The 22,032-nt window shown below is 36.6% G+C and overlaps 5 protein-coding genes across 6 annotated transcripts; 3 read left to right on the top strand and 2 right to left on the bottom strand.

Moving 5' to 3' along the window:
• Window positions 1–335: 335 nt before the first annotated feature.
• Window positions 336–3,309, bottom strand: LOC104703618 (U4/U6 small nuclear ribonucleoprotein Prp31 homolog). 2 transcript variants are annotated; one of them, XM_087459971.1, is made up of 8 exons: window positions 2,971–3,309; window positions 2,820–2,860; window positions 2,551–2,613; window positions 1,398–2,423; window positions 1,236–1,306; window positions 1,039–1,147; window positions 824–899; window positions 336–728 (listed from the first exon to the last, which is right to left on the bottom strand). In XM_087459971.1, the coding sequence occupies exons 4-8, from the start codon at window positions 1,757–1,759 to the stop codon at window positions 624–626; spliced, it is 723 nt and encodes a 240-aa protein (XP_087316097.1). In that variant the 5' UTR covers window positions 1,760–2,423; window positions 2,551–2,613; window positions 2,820–2,860; window positions 2,971–3,309; the 3' UTR covers window positions 336–623. The 2 variants fall into 2 exon arrangements, with proteins under 2 accessions (XP_087316097.1, XP_087316096.1); XM_087459970.1 differs by lacking the exons at window positions 2,820–2,860; window positions 2,971–3,309 and having other exon boundaries at window positions 1,398–2,446; window positions 2,551–2,615.
• On the top strand, window positions 3,237–7,175 carry LOC104703617 (putative potassium transporter 12). The gene is made up of 8 exons (XM_010419657.3): window positions 3,237–3,859; window positions 3,943–4,171; window positions 4,262–4,510; window positions 4,673–4,723; window positions 4,814–5,074; window positions 5,155–5,322; window positions 5,414–5,668; window positions 5,758–7,175. The coding sequence occupies exons 1-8, from the start codon at window positions 3,617–3,619 to the stop codon at window positions 6,783–6,785; spliced, it is 2,484 nt and encodes an 827-aa protein (XP_010417959.1). The 5' UTR covers window positions 3,237–3,616; the 3' UTR covers window positions 6,786–7,175.
• A 5,554-nt stretch (window positions 7,176–12,729) lies between these two features.
• LOC104703616 (putative alpha,alpha-trehalose-phosphate synthase [UDP-forming] 10) lies at window positions 12,730–16,986 on the top strand. Its single transcript, XM_010419655.3, has 4 exons — window positions 12,730–13,068; window positions 13,718–15,776; window positions 15,863–16,136; window positions 16,323–16,986. Exons 2-4 carry the CDS (start codon window positions 13,789–13,791, stop codon window positions 16,644–16,646), a joined length of 2,586 nt encoding a protein of 861 aa, XP_010417957.2. The 5' UTR covers window positions 12,730–13,068; window positions 13,718–13,788; the 3' UTR covers window positions 16,647–16,986.
• Window positions 16,987–18,044: 1,058 nt separating this feature from the next.
• LOC104703615 (uncharacterized) lies at window positions 18,045–20,419 on the top strand. Its single transcript, XM_010419654.3, has 9 exons — window positions 18,045–18,277; window positions 18,501–18,679; window positions 18,763–18,812; window positions 18,907–18,976; window positions 19,070–19,175; window positions 19,259–19,325; window positions 19,488–19,563; window positions 19,773–20,080; window positions 20,158–20,419. Exons 2-9 carry the CDS (start codon window positions 18,520–18,522, stop codon window positions 20,227–20,229), a joined length of 909 nt encoding a protein of 302 aa, XP_010417956.1. The 5' UTR covers window positions 18,045–18,277; window positions 18,501–18,519; the 3' UTR covers window positions 20,230–20,419.
• Window positions 20,420–20,720: 301 nt separating this feature from the next.
• LOC104703614 (F-box and associated interaction domains-containing protein) lies at window positions 20,721–22,022 on the bottom strand. The gene has a single exon (XM_010419653.3). The coding sequence runs from the start codon at window positions 21,955–21,957 to the stop codon at window positions 21,196–21,198; it is 762 nt and encodes a 253-aa protein (XP_010417955.1). The 5' UTR covers window positions 21,958–22,022; the 3' UTR covers window positions 20,721–21,195.
• Between the last annotated feature and the right edge of the window lie 10 nt (window positions 22,023–22,032).

The raw sequence follows: 22,032 nt of genomic DNA, 5'->3' as shown, positions 1-22,032 counted from the left end.
GTAAGGTTTAGTAGTCTTAAATGAACATTTTTTCTTGTACTCACACCTTATCAGATTAGCATTTTGTAAGAGAAACGATGGCGATATTAGTAACCTCTTTATTTTGTAAGATTAATCAGGAAATTAATAATCACATTTGTGGAACAATGAGTAAAAATATCTAATTATTTGCAAGTTTAAGTTTTCATCTAACCAGTCGATTTATGTTGAAGAAAGTTTTAAAGCAACTGATTACGTTTGAAGTTGCAATGGCTTGCGTGAATCATGTAGTTGATACATGAACCTAAGGAATCTGCGGATGCTGGATAGATATGAATCGGGTAAAACAATATAAATTAATGAAACGTTTCTTAAATTGGCAAGTCTTTTTAACTTTTTAAGGTATGGTTGTGCAACAAAAGTGATTCAGGAGGGACTACTCCATACGAAACAGGGTTTCTGTTTTTGGTCTCGACTTAAGTGTCAGAAGAAACCTTAAAACAGACAAGAGATATAGAAAGCAGTTATAACACCACTTTCTACCTTTCTCAGTCTTCTTCAATTCATTTACACCATTCATCTTCCAAGATAAAATCCCAAAAGTTTTTCAACACTTGAAAACTTGTCTCTCTGTCTTGCAACTTTTATATCTTCTTGAGCTTGGAGAAGGTTCCTGACTCTGAGAAGTAAGTGCTTTGAGTCCCACTGCCTAATCCTAGAGCCTGTTGCGGATTGCACAACTCTATCCCCTGTCAAATATATAACCAATTGGAGTTAGACAGCGATGAAAATGGATCACAACAAGATAAAACTTCGTCAGGAATCGAATGAAAATGTTTGTTACCTGCACAGGAGTGAAAGCCAGGCTCGATGTCAAACCAGAGGTAGTTGCACCACCTGTATACTGTCGTTCTTTAAGCCTGAAAAGAGCCATTGATTTACAGTTCAAAATGAGGACGCACAGGAGATATTATGGAAGAACATGGCAGGACAGTAAAGATTATTAATCTACAGGGTAAGAGTAATAACATAAAAATCGGAGAAATCGAGGAAACTTACTTTTTGGCGACCTTGGCATTAAGTTTCAGCTTGCTGGGAACACTGGATACTCGCAGCCTGTTGCTTCCTGCCTGGCCAAGCATTCCATAGCCTTCACCAAGTCCATCACCTATCATCATGAAGAACAGATATTAGACTAAGTTCTTTAAAAGTGGCCATTAACATTTAACAACAAGGAAAAGTACAAGATATTTTACCAAGGGAGCTCTCTTCGGGTGTACCAAACCGCATCCTGTTGGCCATCTTTCTCATATCTGTCACTGCATACCTGGTTAAAAGAGAATGATGGTAAGAATACAGCAAGTAGTAGAATTCCATCTAGAATCATTAAGGACACAAAGTAGGATGAAATAGGCTACCTTTCTTTCATTTTTCTTAGACGGCGACCACCCCTTCTTTTCTTGGGCTCGGAATCAGGAACAGGAAGTGGCTTAGGCTGCCTTGCAGGAGGAGGTTCTTGCCACTTCTCAATTTTCTTACGGATCTCCTCCCTCAAAGCTTTTCCATTAATCCCTGACATGTCCCCTCTAGTAGCATCAACTCTTGCTGCCAAAGTTGACTTTGCAGCCACAAGCCTGCTAGCGCGAGCCCGAAGTCCAGGAGGTGTGCTTTGGAGAATCTCTGTCTGCTCTATATAACCCACACGGGACTGTGATGTTGAAGAGAACCCAGCAAGGTTTTTCCTCTTGTGGCCAAGAACTTGAACATTACAGGCAGGCATTTAGCAAGTGCTGACACACCTCCAGCAGTCCCAACGAGCTTGGCTGCAACAGCACTACCAACAATGGCGGAAAGATTAGGTGCGATAGATCCCATCTTACTTTCAACAAAGTCAAGGACCATCTTCCGTGCGGAATCAAGATCTAGAGCCCGATCACAAGCCCCTAACACCTTTTGCAGGACATCCTCTGGCAGCGGGCTCCCTTTGGTGGTTAAAGAAGTAACTGAAATACCCATTATAATAGCAGATGGAAGAAGGTCACCAAGATCAACAAGAGTTATATCCGTCTCATTGCCAATCTTTTCACAACACGGGCATAATCAATCGGGTGATGAACCAGCGACTCAAGCTCTTGAAACTTAAGCTTGTACTTGTCACGGATAAAGCTGTGGACAATAGCGATCTCATTCTCAATATCAACAGAGAGCTGATTGCAGTCCACAATAAGCTTGTACTCAGGATCATCTTCCAATACAGTTCCTTTCTCAGCTCCATCAGAATCTTTTCCAAGAGCCTCCTCCACTTTCTGCATTATATCAATATATCTCTGACTCTTCTGCAGCTTAGAAACCGTGTCGAGATCATCATAGTTAAGAGTCTCTAAATCCGCCATGTCCATGTCAACATCTTCTTCCTCGTTTCCAACATCACCATCATTCTCGTCCTGAATATGAATAATCGACCAAACTACAATTAAAAACCACATCTCCTCCATGTCAAACATCAAAAACAAAAACAAAAACTGAAACACATCAAAATTAATCAAAAAATGGTTTTAAAAAGACACTCACCATTTCTGCTTCATTGTCAGATAACTCGTCAAGATCAGCAAGGAATGAATCTTCAAGAGTTGCCTACAACAACAGATCCAAATATATTTAAGTCAGCAAAGTCCTAACCTTTACCATGTTCATATAGCAGAAAGGATTCAAATAAAGAGAAACAAGAACTACTCTGAAACCCTAAAAATTGAAATTTTGTGACAAGATGAATGAAATCTAAAATAAACAAAAAACATATGTCGATACAAATGAAGAGATGAGGTTTAATGAACGCTTACCATAATCTTTCTTCTACTTAGAACGCAAACGCCTCAGTGACCTGCGGATGAAACAGAAACGAAAACGAGATCGTTGAATCAGAAACCCTAATTTATACTGGAAGCTTGGGGCTACCCAATTGAAGAGACGAGGAGGAAAAATCAAAGGTACCTGGACTGAATCGAAGGAGTAACCTAAATCGGAGATTTGAAGACGGAGCAGTGAATGATGGATGATGTTTGAAGCCGGCGACGAATGTTTGAAGTTATAAAACCTTTTGTGTAGCTTCTAGAAACAAAATCGAGTTTTCGAAGTCGGCAATTACAGTTGGGCCTAATTAAATGGGCCTTTCTCGCACCTAAATTGGTAAATGGGCTTCTGCAAATTTCCAAATTTAGGGTTCCATTATATAATGTAGAGATTCATGTTCTTACCCCAAACAAAACAAATGGATGGATAATGTTTTGAGAGGAGGAGAGGATACAGAATCGAGGAAAAAAATACCATTTTTTATAATTGGGAACATAGAAGTTTGTATTTGTAAATTAGCTAAACAAAGAAGTTCAAATAATCCTACCAAAAAAAAAAAAAAAAAAGAAGTTCAAATAATTGAGAACTTCGTACGTTTCTTGACAGTAACAGTAAACATGTTACATACCCCGTGAGAGAGACCATGTCAGTGAAGAAGTCATATTCAACCAAATCCAATCTCTGCTAACTTTTCCTCCAACCAAAAATTAAAATCCTTTCAAGAAAAGAAAAAAAAAAAAACAAAAGAGTTCTTTGCTTCTCGTTTTGGAGGAGAAATTCTCAAATAATGGATGAAATTGAAGAAGGAAGTAGCAACAACAGTCTCAGACGTGTTGGTACCGGAAGCAGTGACCGGAGATGGGTTGATGGAAGTGAAGTTGACTCTGAAACACCGCCTTTTTATGAAATCAGAGATAGAGACTACAGTTTTGGGAATTTGAGGAGGAGACTTATGAAAAAGCCTAAAAGAGCTGATTCTCTTGATGTTGAAGCCATGGAGATTGCTGGTTCTCATGGTCACAGTCTCAAGGTATGACTTCAAAGTTTTGATTTTTATTACTGCCCTTTTGGTGTTTGTGTTATTGACAATTGAAAAATTGGATTTATATATAGGATTTGTCACTTTTGGGTACAATTGGGATAGCGTTTCAGACGTTAGGTGTTGTTTATGGTGATATGGGGACAAGCCCTTTGTATGTGTTCAGTGATGTTTTTAGTAAAGTTCCTATAAAATCAGAAGTTGATGTTCTTGGTGCCTTGTCTCTAGTCATCTACACTATTGCTGTGATTCCTTTGGCAAAGTATGTTTTTGTTGTCCTTAAAGCCAACGACAATGGTGAAGGTAATGCATCTGAAATTCTGAATCGATGTTTTTAGTAAAGTGGATTTTTGTGGTTCATTCCTTAGTGTATGTGTGTGTGTGTGTGTGCAGGAGGGACATTTGCGTTGTATTCGCTTATTTGTAGGTATGCAAAGGTGAATAAGCTGCCAAATCAACAACCTGCAGATGAGCAGATCTCGAGTTTTAGGCTTAAACTCCCAACTCCTGAGTTGGAAAGAGCTCTGGGAATTAAAGAAGCTTTAGAGACTAAAGGGTATTTGAAAACTCTTCTTCTGCTCTTAGTCCTGATGGGAACTTCCATGATTATTGGCGATGGGATTCTGACACCAGCTATGTCAGGTCAGTCTGTTTTGTATTGTATTTTGTTGCAATATAGTTTCCCAAAAGATTTAGATTCATACACTAGTGTAACTTTCAAATCATTTACAGTTGAGATTTGATAAAACTATGAATTGGTCTGGTGAAGATTGAGATTTGATCTTCCTTTTGATTATTATGCAGTGATGTCTGCAATGAGTGGTTTACAAGGTGAAGTTGAAGGATTTGGAACAAGTGAGTATCATTATCACATGATTTTTCTCTGTATGTCTAAGCAATTGCGTCTTGATGTCATTTTGATCTTCGTGTGTTGTTGTTGCTCAGATGCATTGGTTATGTCTTCAATTGTGATTCTCGTGGCTTTGTTCAGCATACAACGGTTTGGGACGGGTAAAGTAGGTTTTCTATTTGCTCCAGTTCTCGCACTCTGGTTCTTCTCTCTTGGTGCTATTGGAATCTATAATCTTTTGAAGTATGACATCACTGTCATAAGAGCATTAAACCCGTTTTACATTATTTTGTTCTTCAAGAAGAATAGCAAACAGGCTTGGTCTGCTCTTGGTGGATGTGTCTTATGCATTACAGGTAAGTAAACACACACTCTCAACTCACAATGTCATAAAACAAAACCAAACCTCTCTTACAAAGTATTTGAAACTACACAGGAGCTGAAGCAATGTTTGCAGATTTGGGACATTTCTCAGTTCGTTCTATACAGATGGCATTCACTTGCGTGGTATTCCCATGCCTTCTCTTAGCTTACATGGGTCAAGCTGCTTATCTAACAAAGCATCCTGAGGCCTCAGCTCGCATATTCTATGATTCAGTTCCAGGTAACCAATCAATATATCCCCAAGGTCTCAGCTACTATTATTAGTAGATGTCAAAAATGCTGAAACTGTAATATAATGCAATGTTGAGCAGGGAGTTTGTTCTGGCCGGTGTTTGTGATCGCGACATTAGCCGCGATGATAGCGAGCCAAGCCATGATCTCTGCAACTTTCTCATGCGTCAAACAAGCCATGGCTCTTGGCTGCTTCCCGAGGCTGAAGATAATCCACACTTCTAAGAAACGGATGGGTCAAATCTACATTCCTGTCATCAATTGGTTCTTGATGATCATGTGCATACTCGTTGTCTCCATCTTCAGAAGCACAACTCACATCGCCAATGCTTACGGTCAGTTTGTTTTTTTGTGCTGAGTCTTAGAAAAGGCTTTCTGCTTCTTGATGTTTGCTTTTCTCAATGTTTCTATTTTCTTGATTCAGGCATAGCAGAGGTAGGTGTAATGATGGTGAGCACAGTGTTGGTAACACTAGTGATGCTTCTCATTTGGCAAACCAATCTATTTCTGGCTCTCTGTTTTCCACTTATATTCGGATCCGTTGAGACCATTTACTTGCTTGCGGTTCTCACCAAGATCTTGGAAGGTGGTTGGGTTCCGCTAGTATTCGCAACTTTTTTCCTCACCGTAATGTACATTTGGAACTATGGAAGCGTGCTCAAGTACCAAAGCGAAGTGCGGGAAAGAATCTCAATGGATTTTATGCGTGAGCTCGGTTCAACTCTTGGAACAATTCGAATCCCCGGGATTGGACTCCTTTACAATGAGCTTGTCCAAGGTATACCTTCCATTTTCGGACAGTTCTTGCTCACACTTCCCGCAATTCACTCAACAATCATCTTTGTCTGTATCAAATATGTTCCTGTCCCTGTCGTTCCTCAAGAGGAGAGGTTCCTTTTCAGACGGGTATGTCCTAAGGACTACCATATGTTCAGGTGCATTGCGAGGTACGGTTACAAAGACGTTAGAAAAGAAGATTCTAGAGTCTTTGAACAGCTTCTTATTGAAAGTCTAGAGAAGTTCTTGAGATGTGAAGCGTTAGAGGATGCTCTAGAGAGCACTCTGAATGATTTTGACCCTGATAGGGTTTCCGTTGCAAGTGATACTTATACAGACGACCTCATGGCTCCTCTCATTAACCGTGCAAAGCGGTCTGAGCCAGAGCAAGAGTTTGACTCCGAGGTTTTGCCGTCTTCAAGCGTAGGATCATCTATGGAGGAAGATCCAGCTCTGGAATATGAGCTTGCGGCTTTGAGAGAAGCCACGGACTCGGGGCTAACGTATTTGCTGGCTCATGGAGATGTGAGGGCGAAGAAGAATTCGATATTTGTGAAGAAGCTTGTGATTAATTACTTCTATGCGTTTTTGAGAAGGAACTGCAGAGCTGGGGCTGCGAATCTCACTGTTCCTCATATGAACATCTTGCAAGCTGGGATGACTTATATGGTCTAATGTTTGTTTCTTTTAGTTATACTCTCTTTGGATCATTTATCCTTATGATCTCTCTATGAACTAGGTTTGTCTTGCGGACGACGTTTGTGATTGTCGTTACCGTGACGGAGAAGCCATATTGTAATAGTTAGGTAGGAAAATAAAATGGTACCATCTGCATATGTAAAGTATACCAAGTTTCACTAGTGCTTGTAGTCTAGTGTAATGCTTATGTTCTTCAATCAATCACTAAAAAATTATCATGGTGGTTATCATCTTTACTAGAATTGAATAATCTGAGTTTTGACTCAAGAAGTTTGTTAAAAAAGCATAGAGACCACCAATTAGGTAAGTTGGATTTGAGTGACTCTTTGATTGGATGTTAAAGTAAGTTAAAGTTGCATTCTTTTACATATTCATGTGAAAATATATATATATCTAATTACAAAGTGAATCCTACTTGTAACTCACTGCGCTTATTTTTGCCCCTTTACATATACTTAAAGCTTTAAATCCCATTACATATAAAGCTTTGGATATTAACTGATTAGCTACTAGCTACCGTAACCTGGTTGATGTTAAGGTATAGAAACACACAACACACTGATTTACGCTTAGAACGCGCTAAACCAACGCTTTTCTCTTCAATTTTATTAACAAAATTTATCTTTTACAATGATACAATTTTGTCTCGGCCCTTACTCAATTTATTCTACCCAATAGGATTGATCCCGACTAAGAATGAATCTGAAACTTCTCTTTTCTATCTAACAAAACATCCTATGTAGATCTAAGAAAAGAAAACCAACCCTCTCTCTTTTTATCTATAAGAGAAGAAAACCAACCCTCTCTCTTTTCTATCTAAACTCTCACCAGTGTAGATCTAAGAGAAAGAAAAACAATTCTCTGCGTACTTAATCACCTCCCTAATTAACATCACAGAGAACTGGGAACACACCTTCTAAGCTTTATTTTTGTGGCTTCGAAGTTTACAACTTGTATTAATATTCTAGAGTGCTCAACTTGGCTCGTGGCCTAGTCCTAAAATATATATACACGACTTGAGAAACCCTAAAAGGCGAATCTCCAAATATCAAGGGATAAGGAAACTGCTTGCTCCTCAAGCTTATCATTTTCTTATTTTTTGAAAAGAATATTTTTCATATCTCCAAGTACAGTTTCGTCTCTATTTTCAATGTCAAATCAGCAACCTTCTTCGACACATCATCTCATCTACTCACGTCCTGTCACGTCAGCTCATACATCCACGTCGGTAACTCAGGCGTTTGTGATCTAATGCAGCTTCCTGATTGGCACAACACTCTGTTCAGCACAATAATTTATTCATGTCAGCGAGTTGTTTGAGAAACTCCATTTACATTTGAAACTTTACATAATTGATTAGATCAACAGTATAAAAGTAACTCGATATGACAAAATTTGGGACACCTGCACACACAAATGTCAAATTCAAAGACGAGTGTGCAAATAAAACTCTCAAATTTAAGTAGTATATTATTCGTATTGGTCGAGTTTGGATTACATATTAAATAAATAAATATAAAGTCAATACAACAACAAATTGAAGGGACAACTTCACCTACACATTGAATAATAATGTCACATTTTGCTTATAGAAAATTAATAGTGGGATGCCAAAAAGGGTCACTTTCTAAATAAGTAGACTTTCATCTATTACGATCCTTTTAAACAAAAACAAATTTATCGACCATAATATACATACCGTACGTAGTACTCAAGTACTAATTAATAGTATTACCATGTAATATTCACATACACATATACCAGTGTAGTATTCACATAATCGGTTAGATAGGTATGTGAATTATAGATAGCAAAAGGAACAGAAACAAAATATAAAAATCATACACAAGTGATTTCGAGTATATTATTGTTAATAAAACAACCTAAACAAATTAAGTGATTGGAAATGACGTTTTCCATGTTTGCTATGTCGTGTAGACTATTTATTTCTATCATAGTGAGCTTAAGATATTGGATTCGATCGAGTAAATATATTAACAAGTTAGGAGTAGTATATATTTTTGTATCAATGTGTCATCATTGAATTACATTATAAACCCACGTACAATACACGTGTAGACTACGACATCTTAATTTTGACATGTTTAGAAATTGTACATGTGTGATCGGTAATACTCATGCAGTTCTGTAATTAGGCGTCTGACTAAACAAACATTGGATAAAGATGAGTAGCTTAGAAGAAACCCGTGAGTTAATTAGAGGGAATTGTTTAATTATTTTTCTTCACCTATAGAGTTGTTAATTTTTAAAAAAATTTGCACAACCAAACCACAAAATTACATGAATGTGTTGGAACTTAGACACTCAATATTCAAAGCAATTTTTTTCTTTCTTTTTTCTTTTTATAGGTAAAACAATAAAAGTGAATAACATTGTTTTATTTGATTGGTGTTTAGTCTAAAGATTTGGACTCATACCTAACATGCTCACTAAATTGATAGGTTGTCCCTTTTTCACATTGACCGGTTTTGATTAGTGATTTCTAAAATGATGAAATTTTGGGTTGTGTATGTATAACACCATTTCACAATTCTTTTACCAAACCATATAAGAATAGTGTTGTTTCAACCAATACAATTGTTTTCTTTCTTTTACAGATTAGTTTAGCTAACTCGCTCATTTAGCGACCCCTATTGGATGTAAACTCACCAAAACTAGTCTAACGTCATTTCTGTGATGTATACTTAATCCAAAAACTAAACTAGCTATCCCATTTTTCTAACCCATCTCTGTAAGTTTTGTTTGTCCATTCTGAACATAAGAGTCTTAGAGACGCACATATTTGTCCTATGCAACTATGACAACCATGACTAAGTAAAGTAGAAGTGAACAAAATCTTCCGATCCGAAAATAAAATTATTCATCAGAAATTTTATAATCTCACATCAAACACAACTCAATCTTAGCTAGTTTAATTTGATGGATTTTTCAGAATTAGATATGATATTAGTTTTGTCGACTTGCAACCAAATATTGTGTGAACTAGAGGAACAATTAAAAGTAGCCTTTGATTTACGTCCATATATATAAAGGGACTTGCACGGTTGTCTATAAACTCGAAGACAATTTTAATTATTCCTTCTTAGTCGTCTGTATTTATTTATCCACTCTGTTAGGTCATTTTCACAACTTTTCATTTCCTTTTCTTATCTCTATGTTATCTAAATATCTTCTTTAAAATTTTTGTCCTTTTGAAAAGATGTAACATTTATTTCGTTTATTGGTGTCACCATTTGCCGACTAAGGTTGGGGTACACGTACACGTATTGCATATGCTATAATTTTATGATATCCTAATTCGGATCCAAATAAAAAGTCTTATCAACTAATTACAACGAAGTTGAGGACTCTCGTATATTGAACCCAAGTCGAAAGAGTCTCGTCCATTCAGTAGTACTGCATGCTTTTCACATCGGCTATTATAATAGATAGATGTCTTTATTGTCAAAAGAAAAAATCGATTCCTTAGAAGAGTTTGATTAGTGATTTTTGATTTATTGTGAAAAATAACGATTAGGAAGGTAAGAGACAAACGAAGTTTGATATTGTAAGATCTCTGGTGATCGTGGCTGTATAAATATCGGACCACACAGATTACTGAAAAAAAGATTTTGTTGGGTCTGCCTAAGATTTTGTTTGACTCCTTGTTAATTAGCTTGTGTATATACGAATAGCAAGTCAAATAAACATAAATCTGTGATGTGTATCATAAGCGCAAAATCAGATTTTTTTTTTTTTTAATTGAGCAGAATTCTCACAAAATCAATAATTAAGATTAATTCACGGTTAAGTTAACCATCACTATATACAATTTGTAAGTGCTTCTATTAAGGTATTGCGTAATTATCTCAATGTCTAAAATAGAAACAAAATAATACCAATAGTCAACTCGACTACTATAAGGTCGCTGTTTACATATTCTCAACCTCTAAATATGAAAAACAATAATTACAACAATAACAGCAACAACAAAAAAAAAAAAAAAAGAGAAAGAAGAAGAATAAATAAAGGTTGTTTGATTTTGTGGTGAGTTTTTCTTTTTGTTCGTCGGTGAGAAGATGAGGATGAAGCCATAGTGTATAGTGTAGGTCCCAAACCTTACGAAGTTAAAAAAAAAAACCCGCCAGACGCGGCGAAGTGGATAATCAGTGGACCCATTTAGACAACAAGGCACCAACGATACTCGTGGCTACCACATGCTTTCCAGCCTAACTATATTTTATTCTTTAACCATAAAAGAAAAGAAAAAATATTAACAGAACAAAACATCAATTTATTTTTTATTTTATTTTTTCTTCAGACACATTCACAAAAATAATGAGCAAAAAACATAATATCCTTCACCTATAGAAACGAAGACATATAAATAACAACACTTACACCATAAAGTATAAACCATAATAGTATGATAATGGAAAACGGAAGATGTATACTAAATATCCATAGTAACTGGATAATTTGTTTTGTTTTCGTGTATGTGTAACTAATATTTTATATTATTTTTTAAAAACAAGAAAATTTGAATTTATTAAAATACCAAATTGAGATTTAACTTGATTGTACTTTTAAATCTCAAGTTACAAATATTTAACTCTAAAATAATATTGTTACAAGGCCCCCAACTCTCTAAAATAATAAGAACAGATTTAACAAACGATCAAAAAGAAGTAATATAACCTTCCTACATAACATATTAGAGTGACCCAGTCCGTCAGAATTTATCAAAGCATCTTCATAAATAATCAACTAGACACAATTTTTCAGAGATAACAGATTGCAAAAACGTAAACAGCCAGAAGTTATTAGAATATTAGCACAAATTACTATTTATATAGGGAGCAAAATATGACATTTAAAATTAAATCAAAAGAAATGATAAAAATATGTTGTTATGTGAAGTAATTTTTTTATATATTGGTCAATGGTAAGTCCTTAATGCACAAGGCACCATCATATCCGGAATCAAATTCTATTTCCTATGAATGTAGGGATTTAACTAATTGATCGACCAATTGTGGCTCAATGATTGATAAAAAAAAAATATGTTGTTATTTTATTGACTTAAGATTTGCTAAAAATATTTGTTCTAAACGATATAAATAAGGTAGAGAGCTAAGTTTCAGTGAGTTACAAACATCATTAGATATTATGTTGGTTAGCTAAAAAAAAAAAAAGAGCCAGTTAAAAGAAAGAGCCAGCATTATAAGTTAGGCTCTTCGTGAGTAAGTGAGTCGTTTATTGTAAGATTTGCTTCTCCTAATTATGTTTCAAACTAGCTTTTACAAACTCAACTAAATCGAAATATCTTTTCATATTAAAATATATAAATCAAATAAATATCAAGTTGTTTCTCATTGGATTAAGTTAAGTTCATTGCTTTGTTTTATATAAGGTGGATAAGGATATTAATCATTGGTTTTTGAAAGATAATAATAAAAATTCATTCCACATACATGTGGTACAATTTATAAATAATAATAACATGGATAAACTTAATTTTAAAAAACTAACCTAAAAGTCTTCATTTGATAGAGTTTAGTATCAGTTCTTGACTAAACCCCAACTAAAAATCCTTATCATTTTTTTCTCTTTCGTAAATTTCAGTTTTCCTTACTAGTCAGGATAATCTTTCTAATTTAAACATAAGAGCGTTTTCGAAAAGAAAGAAAAGAAAAAAAATCAACATTACTTTTCCTAGAATAAATTCATTTATGTTTGTTACCAAAACCAAAAAATGATTATCAAATACATATGTATATATATTTTTAAAAGAATGAACTAAAATAAAATCTAATAAACAGTAAAAATGTACTCGTCTCATTTGATTCTCAAAAAAAAAAAAAAAAATCCCAACAGTAAATCTCTTCCGAATATTAGAAAATGTATCTCTAAAAAAAATGAATTAGCATAAATGTCGACAAAGTAAAGAAAAAAAAAGGATGTTGACAAAGAAAATAAAAATAGTGAAATAAAATTAGGAGTCTATGGAACTTATCCAACTTTTTTAATAAGCAGAAGAAAGAAGAATGAACCCAAACTCTCATTTCTGTAATTACTATTATTTATATTTAATTTTACTCTGCTGCTTCCCCCAGAAAGAATATCCCATCTCTCTGATTCCAATTCCTCTTTCGCCTCCCTCTACTTCAAATCGATACCTTTGATCGCCGGTGATCGGAGCAAACTCTCAAACCGCGACCGCCGGTGATTTTATTTCTTACCTTCCCTTTTTTTTTTGGTAAGCAGTTATTACTACTTTTCTCTTTCTGATCTTTTTTACTCATTAAGAAGCTATTGAGTCGCACGATCCGTTCTTCTTTGATTAGTTTCTTCTGATCCTTTGGGGTTTTTATGCGGAATCGTTTGACCAGACGAAGTTGTTGTGGAGTTTTTGTGTCGGGGTTTCTAAATTTGTTCTTCTAAGTCTTTCAGTGATATGCAAAATAACTATGATCTGAATTTTCAGATTTTGTTTTTTTTTTTTGTTCATGAAATAGGTTTTTTATATATATCTCAGATTCTACAGTTCTAGCGATTGAACTGTTCTACGATTTGTAACTTAGTTTATTTATGAAGTAGTTTTTTTTTTTCCATTGATATGATGAGAAATTACAATAATTAGTAGTTCTGTTATGATGAGAAATTACAATGAAGTAGTTTTTTTTTCCATTTGTATTCAATCATCATCTCTGCTACTTGATGATCAGGTCACCTTCTCTGTGTGTTTGTAATCTCTATAACCTTATGAGTTGGTCTAGTTTTTGCAATTTTGAAACCTACTTTTTGTAAAAAGCTTGAAATTTGACTGATTGGTGTGTGGATTCAAAGTATATATGATTTGTGATAAATTTCTCTTTTTTTTTTTTTTTTTTTTTTTTTACTTGTAGGTATATAAAGCAGAGAGTTCTACTTGTTTCAGCTTGGGAGTATCTACTTTTCATGATTTTTTGTTCAAAGAATGGGGTCAAAATCATTTGGAAATCTCTTGGATTTGGCATCTGGGGATCTGTTGGACATGCCTACGACCCCAAGAGCTCTTCCAAGAGTGATGACTGTTCCTGGCATTATCTCTGACGTCGATGGATATGGAATTACTGGTGGTGATTCAGATGTCATCTCGTTACCTTGCCGTGAGCGGAAGATCATTGTGGCCAACTTCCTTCCTTTAAATGGTAAAAAGGATTCAGAAACTGGAAACTGGAAGTTCAGCCTCGACAATGATTCTCCGCTTTTACATCTGAAGGATGGTTTTTCTCCAGAGACAGAAGTCATTTATGTTGGATCGCTCAAGACACATGTTGATGTTTGTGAGCAAGACGAGGTTTCCCAAAATCTGTTTGAGGAGTTCAATTGCGTAGCGACTTTCCTCCCACAAGATGTGCACAAAAAATTCTACCTCGGCTTTTGTAAACAGCAGCTGTGGCCACTTTTCCACTACATGTTACCCATGTGCCCTGATCATGGCGAACGCTTTGATCGTGGTCTTTGGCAGGCGTATGTTTCTGCAAACAAAATATTTGCAGATAAGGTTATGGGGGTGATCAATCTTGAGGAAGATTATATCTGGATTCATGACTATCATTTAATGCTTCTCCCAACGTTTTTGAGAAGGCGTTTCCACAGGGTTAAGCTTGGTTTCTTCCTCCACAGTCCTTTCCCTTCTTCAGAAATTTATCGAACGTTACCTGTTCGAGAGGAACTACTAAGAGGGCTCTTAAACTGTGACTTGATTGGTTTTCACACCTTTGATTATGCGCGTCATTTCTTGTCTTGCTGCTGTAGAATGCTTGGATTGGAGTATGAATCCAAGAGAGGGCATATTGCTCTTGACTACTTGGGCCGTACAGTTTTCTTGAAGATTCTTCCTATAGGTATTCACATGGGAAGGCTGGAATCCGTTCTCAATCTTCCTGCTACAGCTGACAAACTGAAAGAGATTCAAGAAAAATATCGGGGTAAAAAGGTAATTCTAGGAGTTGATGACATGGATATATTCAAAGGACTAAGTCTTAAAATACTGGCCTTTGAACACCTCCTACAGCAACATCCTAGGATGCTAGGGAAAATTGTTCTTATTCAGATTGTGAACCCAGCCAGAGGCTCAGGTAAAGATGTCCAAGAAGCGAAGAAAGAAACGTATGAAACTGTTAAAAGAATCAACGAGCGTTATGGTTCGCCTGATTATGAGCCAGTGGTTCTTATTGATCGTCCTGTTCCCCGGTTTGAGAAGTCTGCCTATTATGCCATGGCAGAATGCTGCATAGTCAATGCAGTGAGGGATGGGATGAACTTAGTTCCATACAAGTACACTGTTTGTCGGCAGGGAACTCCTATCATGGATACGTTTCTGGGAATAAGTGATGATTCTCCTCGCACAAGCACGCTTGTTCTGTCTGAGTTCATTGGTTGCTCGCCTTCTCTAAGTGGTGCGATTAGGGTTAATCCTTGGGACATCGATGCAGTAGCCGATTCAATATATTCTGCTATCACCATGTCTGATTTTGAGAAGCAACTACGACATAAAAAACACTTTCACTACATTAGTACACATGATGTGGCTTATTGGGCGCGCAGCTTTTCGCAGGATTTGGAGAGGGCATCTCGAGATCATTACAGTAAACGGTGCTGGGGTGTGGGTTGGGGTTTGGGTTTTAGGCTCGTCGCTCTCTCTCCTAATTTCAGAAGGCTATCCGTTGAGCAAACCGTTAGTGCTTACAGAAGATCGAGCAAGAGAGCTATATTTCTTGATTACGACGGTACTTTAGTTCCTGAGACCTCGATCGTAAAGGACCCAAGTGCCGAAGTTATATCTGCGTTGAAGACACTCTGTAGTGATCCTAACAACACTATATTCATTGTTAGCGGGAGGGGAAAAGTTTCTTTGAGCGAGTGGCTTGCTCCGTGTAAGAATCTTGGAATAGCGGCTGAACACGGTTACTTCACAAGGTTAGTTACTGGCTTGTGTTAACTCAAGTTTTGTGAAACTTTCCTGTGGGAAAGAAAAACTAAGAAGATAAAACTTTGTAATGCAGGTGGAATAATTCTTCTGAATGGGAAACAAGCGGCTTATCTGATGACCTTGAGTGGAAGAAAGTTGTGGAACCTATTATGAGGCTATATACAGAGACTACCGATGGATCCAATATAGAAGCGAAAGAGAGTGCTTTAGTCTGGCATCACCAAGATGCTGATCCAGACTTTGGTTCTTGTCAAGCCAAGGAACTACTGGACCATCTAGAAACCGTTCTTGTGAATGAACCCGTTGTTGTTCACAGAGGCCACCAAATCGTTGAAGTTAAGCCTCAGGTAAATAAATTTTCCCCACCTCATCTTGTGTTGATGGAAAATAAGGAACCCATAACACAATGATCCATAGAAAAATATCTCCAAATTTTCTATGATTCATAATGTCCTTGTTCATTGTACTAAATTGAAGCATTCCTTATATTGTCTGGTTTATACGTAGTCTTAGACTGAGTTTTTTCACTACAGGGAGTAAGCAAGGGTCTTGTCACCGGGAAAATTCTTAATAGAATGCTTGAAGATGGGAGTGTGCCGGATTTCGTGGTATGCATTGGGGATGACAGATCAGACGAGGAGATGTTTGAGAGCATATCAACAACCCTCTCAGTTCAATCATCGTCAATGTCTACAGAGATATTTGCGTGTACAGTGGGAAGAAAACCGAGCAAAGCCAAATACTTCCTCGATGAAGTAAGCGATGTGGTGAAGTTGCTTCAAGGACTTGCCAACACTTCGAGCCCAAAACCTAGGTATACTTCTCATCTCAGAGTCTCCTTCGAAAGCGTGGTATGAGAAATCAGAGATCAATGGGGTTTAACCAAGTTATTTTAGAAGGGAAATGTGAATCTGAATCATGATAAAAACATGATTTGTACATAGAAAACACGAAAAAAAAAAAAAAACAGAGAGATGAAACTTAAATGTTGCGATTTGGGCCTGTGTTAGTTCAGGTTTGTACATAAACGGAATCTACGACTGAGCAAGTAACAGCTCTTTCCAATTGTGTTTGTATATAATATTGTCTTGTGTATGACCTAAATTTAATTTATGTTCTCAAAAAATCTGTTTCGGCTGTGTTTTCATTAGGTCATCGTATAGATATTTTTCGGGTAAAAGCTATCCATTACCTCTATATGTTTTATAATTTAAAAGCCAACGATATCTTATTACATGAAATTGGGAAATTGAATAAGACAAGGAAATAATTTGTAATTAGTACAAGATAAGAGATTATTGAAGAAGATGATAATGTTTCATTTGAGCTCATATTTTTGTATGAAGATGATCATTATGTAATGGTACGACATGGACCCCAATTTGATGAAGCATCTTACGTACTGTTCCATGGAACCCGACGATCTTGTGGTTTTCCTTCTCGAGTGTGAAGCTTGGCTTTGACTCGAGTCCAAAGTGTTGAGAGGTTTGCATATTGGTCTTGAACCTAAGCATTCGTATAACTTTGGATTCAATTCCATCTAGGACAATATCATAGCTACCCTCGACAGATATCAAGTATTCACCCGGATGCTTCAACTCAAACTACAAAAAAAAAAAACAGAAAATTCCAAGTAAATAAGTTTGATCAAGACAACAAGTTCATACCAAAACTGAAGTAATCACCTCATCGACTCCAAGTAATGTTTTGCTCCCATGATCATCTCCCGCCACAACCTAAAGTGAGAAGGTACGAAAGGTCGCATAATTTTTTAGGGTATGATCCGGTTGAAAAGCAATTAAAGGTACTGTCCATGGCTTATTATCCAGATGGTGGTGACATTAGGAACAACTAAGTTGTGGAGGAAGATCAAATGTAGCTTAACGCATGATACTTCGTGCCAAGGGATATGCATCAATGGGGTTTTGCATTACTTAGCTTTCCGAACTGATGAAACGTCTAATCATGAATAGTACCTGATAGTTTGCTTTGATGTTAGGTCTGAGAAATTCAAGTTTATTGGCATAGAATGCCATTCTGGTCGGTTGATAAATTATAACGGTAAATTAGGTGGGATTAGATTGAAGAATGTTGGCAATAATACCACTGAGTTGTATTATCCTTTGGGCTTTAATCCGGACAGTCACTTCATCCTTGAGTGATTTCCACCGGTGAAATTGTTTTCTCGATGAGACTTTCATAACAACAACAAAAAAAAATGTCCATTTATACCACATTGTTTATTTGGGCTTAGCAACATTATTGGGCTTTGTTTGGCCCATTTAGAATGAAGAAGTAAGTTAGTTTAGTGAAAAAAAATCACAAAGAAACCTAGCCGTCGTCACCGTCACCGTCTCCGTCGAATTCCCCATTACTTACGGCCGCCGCGAGCTCTTTACTCTTCTTACACTCTCTTCCCCTGTTTTTCCTTTTCCTTCGCTACGACAGTTTTTGTGTATCAATTCCAGTTCTTTCTTTTTGTTCAGAGGTAAGCTTTTGTATTTCTTGAGACTTAGTTGATGACGCACATACTCAGCTTTTGCGTATCAGTTTCAGCTTTTGTATTTGGGATTTTTGCATCAATGGAACTAAAAAAAAAAAATTTCTTTTTTGCCTTCCAAGGTCGATGAGACTGTCTCTATAAGATAGAAGTTGTGTCTTTCTTTGTTTTAGTATTATTGGTTTTGATGTGTTTTTGTGACTTGAAGCAGATAGACATAAACATAAAACATGGGGTTACCAGATTCATCACAAGACTTGTCGACAGAGATGGAAGTTGATGCTTTCAGACGAATCTTCCCTCTTCGTTTCTTTGAGCGTCATCTCTCTGAATCTCTTCGACCTGATGCTAGACCACTTGGAAAAGCCAGAGACACCATTGTTAACCCTGGTAAAATATATAACTTTACTTCGATCAAAGTTGAGTTCTTTGAAAAACATGTCACCTTGATTGTATTTTCTTTGTGTGTATAGGACTTGTTTCAACCGCTGATGGATCTGCTCTTGCCAAGATTGGTTCCACTGTAAGCCCCACCCGCCTTAACGTTTTTGGTTAGATTCGTATAGTCAGCAATGTTACAAAGTTGTTACAAAGTTTTTGCTTTTTCTTGTTTATAGACTATGCTTGCTGCTATTAGAATGGAAGTTATGACTCCTTCTACAGACTCACCTGATGAAGGATGCATAGGTTGTTTATTGCCCTCGACTTTATTATATCCCCTTGTCTTTGTTCTATGTGATTTTGTGTAACATTTTGTGACTGACTTATTCCTTTTGTTAGCTCTTGAGTTCCACATGCCGCCTATTTGTTCTCCCACTGTTCGTCCTGGAAGACCAGCTGATGCTGCTCCCGTTATTTCAAAGCGTTTGTCTGATACTATTCTAAGGTGATCTTTCTTTATAATTGCTCATTTTCCTCGGGCATCAAATGCAATGTTGCCCCTTTCTAAATTGTGTCCCTTTGTTACAGTTCTGGAATGGTTGATCTTAAAGAACTGTGCCTAGTTAGTGGAAAAGCTGCTTGGATGGGTTATCTGGTGAGTACATGCTAGTTTTAAAATCGCACTTGCACGTTTGATTGATTCCTTACATATTATCTAGCTATTTGATTCTAGGGAAGTATCTCTTTGAAAGTTATTGAATTAGTGAGGTCTTTTAGTATATTTATGAACGTTGTTGCTCTCTAAACTTTCTCATAGGACATATATTGCCTTAATGCTGATGGTGCCCTTTTCGATGCTGCTCTGCTTTCTGCTGTTGCAGCCTTTTCGAATTGTAAGTTCTTCTTTGTCCTTGTCCTTGTCCTTTAGTTTGCTTCACACCTCTTGTAGCACTCCTTAGACTAAACCCGTTTCCTAGGCTAGAACTGAAAGTTCAAAATTTAAGTTATCAAAGAAGAGTAAGCCTTAGATCAACCTTTAATTATTAACCATATGACATTATATATTCTTCCTCTGATGCATAGGAGATCCTTTGTATTGCAGTGGAAATCCCAGTTGTTGCTCTGAATGACAATGGAAGAATAGTTGCCATCAGTGGAGGAAAAGATGAAGACAATGCTTCGATCATCGAGAAAAAAGCAGTGAACAAGGAGAAGAGAAAACTTACACTTAAGAACATCCCTTTCTCTTTAACTTGCATACTCCATAAGAACTACATCTTAGCAGATCCAACAACTGAAGAAGAGTCGATCATGGACACTCTAGTGACTGTTGTTTTAGATGCCTCGGATCAAATGGTTTCTCTCTACAAATCAGGAGGAACCGTTCTTGCCTACTCATCAGCCGTCAAGGTGAGAGTTTCAGCTTTCTCTTATGTTATAATCCACCCCTTAGATTTACACCGCCTTATGGGTTTTGCTTTGCGTAGAGCTGTGTGGAGTTAGCAAGGAAGAGAGCAAAGGAGCTTAAGCAGATTCTGGGGGAGATGGATATCGACTAAATATGTCAGATGGAATGTGAATCATTCCAGAACATTGTTTAGAATTTTGTGTTACATAATTTTAATGAGACTACCAAAACCCACAGTTAGTGCCAAAGGAAGAAGCTCTTCACCATTTTTGTTTCATTGTGTTACGGTTTTGTTGATCATATAACGACTGTTAATGTTAGTGTTAAGTATACTTTTTCCATTTCAAACGAATTAAAAATTGAACCGAAATATGCATGACATAATTGGATTTTATACAAATGCTCAAACCAGACGCAATCAACCAAAAATAGCAAGATTCTTAGTGTTTTTGAGAGCAAGTTTGTATAATGATTAGGTATCAATAGGTGGTAAAAATTGTATTAACATTTAACAATAAACAAATAAAAAAATTGTACAATTGGATGGATTAACACATTTGACAAAACATCTCAAACATTTTAGGTAATTTGCGTAAAAAAAAAAACCAGTGAAATTAAAGCAGCATGATCACAAAACTTACTAAAAAGCATGAAAGAATAATTATTTAGAATCTGTTGGAGAAATTTTACTCGATTGGAAATATATAATCCGGCTTTAATTTAAGCCCATGCATTTAAATTGTCTACCAATCAAACCTTTAATAAGCTAGGACGTCCTTCAAACTTTCAAAGACATGAGACTCTCACAATGATTGGGATAATAGTGGATATATTCTTCTTTAGTGTAATTACACTTGAAGACCGTCTCTTCTTCTCGATATGTGATCCTCCTTGTACTATTTTTCTCTGGATCATAGTACAAAACATAAATTGCTTGAGACGATGTTTGATCAGTATAAATAAACTCACAACCATCATGAGTGACGCCTCTCAGCCGCCGCCACCAGCTCGGGCTTAGCAAAGAAAGACGAAATTATGTAGGCCACCATTTTTGTTTCTCTTTATCCTCCAAAACCCAAAATCTTATACAAGAAGAGTCCAAACAAACCCATGCTAATTATCCTTTGTAGTTGATGAAAAGATTGCCAAGTTCATCATCAACTGGTTTTTTTATTACGTTGAACTTTTCGTACCTCACATCAAAGCTCATAACGATTGCTTCCGTTTTAAAAGCACCATCGACTATAAAACGTATGCTCGCTTCATAATACACATGCCCGTTGATGCATATACCTTTTATTCCCGAGGTGCTTGTGGATTCATGGTAAAGGCTATTTTGAGGCACTCTCCATGATTCTTGAGGTCCCAATGTAAAAACAAGAAGATCTTGGTATCTACTACATACCGGGATGCACAAGACTTTATACTTGTGCTCGACTGGATCATATCCTAAAAAGCTACTTACAACTGCGATGAAGTTTGGTTGTGGTTTGGGTAAGTAAACATGTTGTCTCGTGGTTGGATTCCAAACTACAATATTCCCATCAAAATCTCTCAAGCATATCAAGCCATGGACTGACTGTTCGGACCCTTCGTAATAAACAAATTTGGGAGCACTTATCTCATAACGTTCCACATACGGATTAAATGTTTTGTCCGGATGCTCAAGTTGGGGAATTGAGTTGAAGAGACGCTTTTCACCTTTTTCCACGCAGAGTAAAAGACACAACCGTGTTGAAGAGTGTCGACTCGTGAAAGAGCTGATGAAATCTTGACGAGTGGTGATGGATAACCATAGCTTCGAGACACAACGGAACCTCGCAGCAGATTTAGCAGGCAGCCTCAAGAGTATATCATGGATCAGATCAATAGGAATCATGCCGAGAGAGTCTTACGAAAGCTCTCATACACTTTAGATTTTATCCTCCGCCTCTTCTTCTCCTCTATATATCCT

The sequence above is a fragment of the Camelina sativa genome, chromosome 7 (genome assembly GCF_030686135.1).
Source record: "Camelina sativa cultivar CO46 ecotype springtype chromosome 7, ASM3068613v1".
NCBI lineage: Eukaryota > Viridiplantae > Streptophyta > Magnoliopsida > Brassicales > Brassicaceae > Camelina > Camelina sativa.
This window is presented reverse-complemented; position numbering and strand designations above follow the sequence as displayed.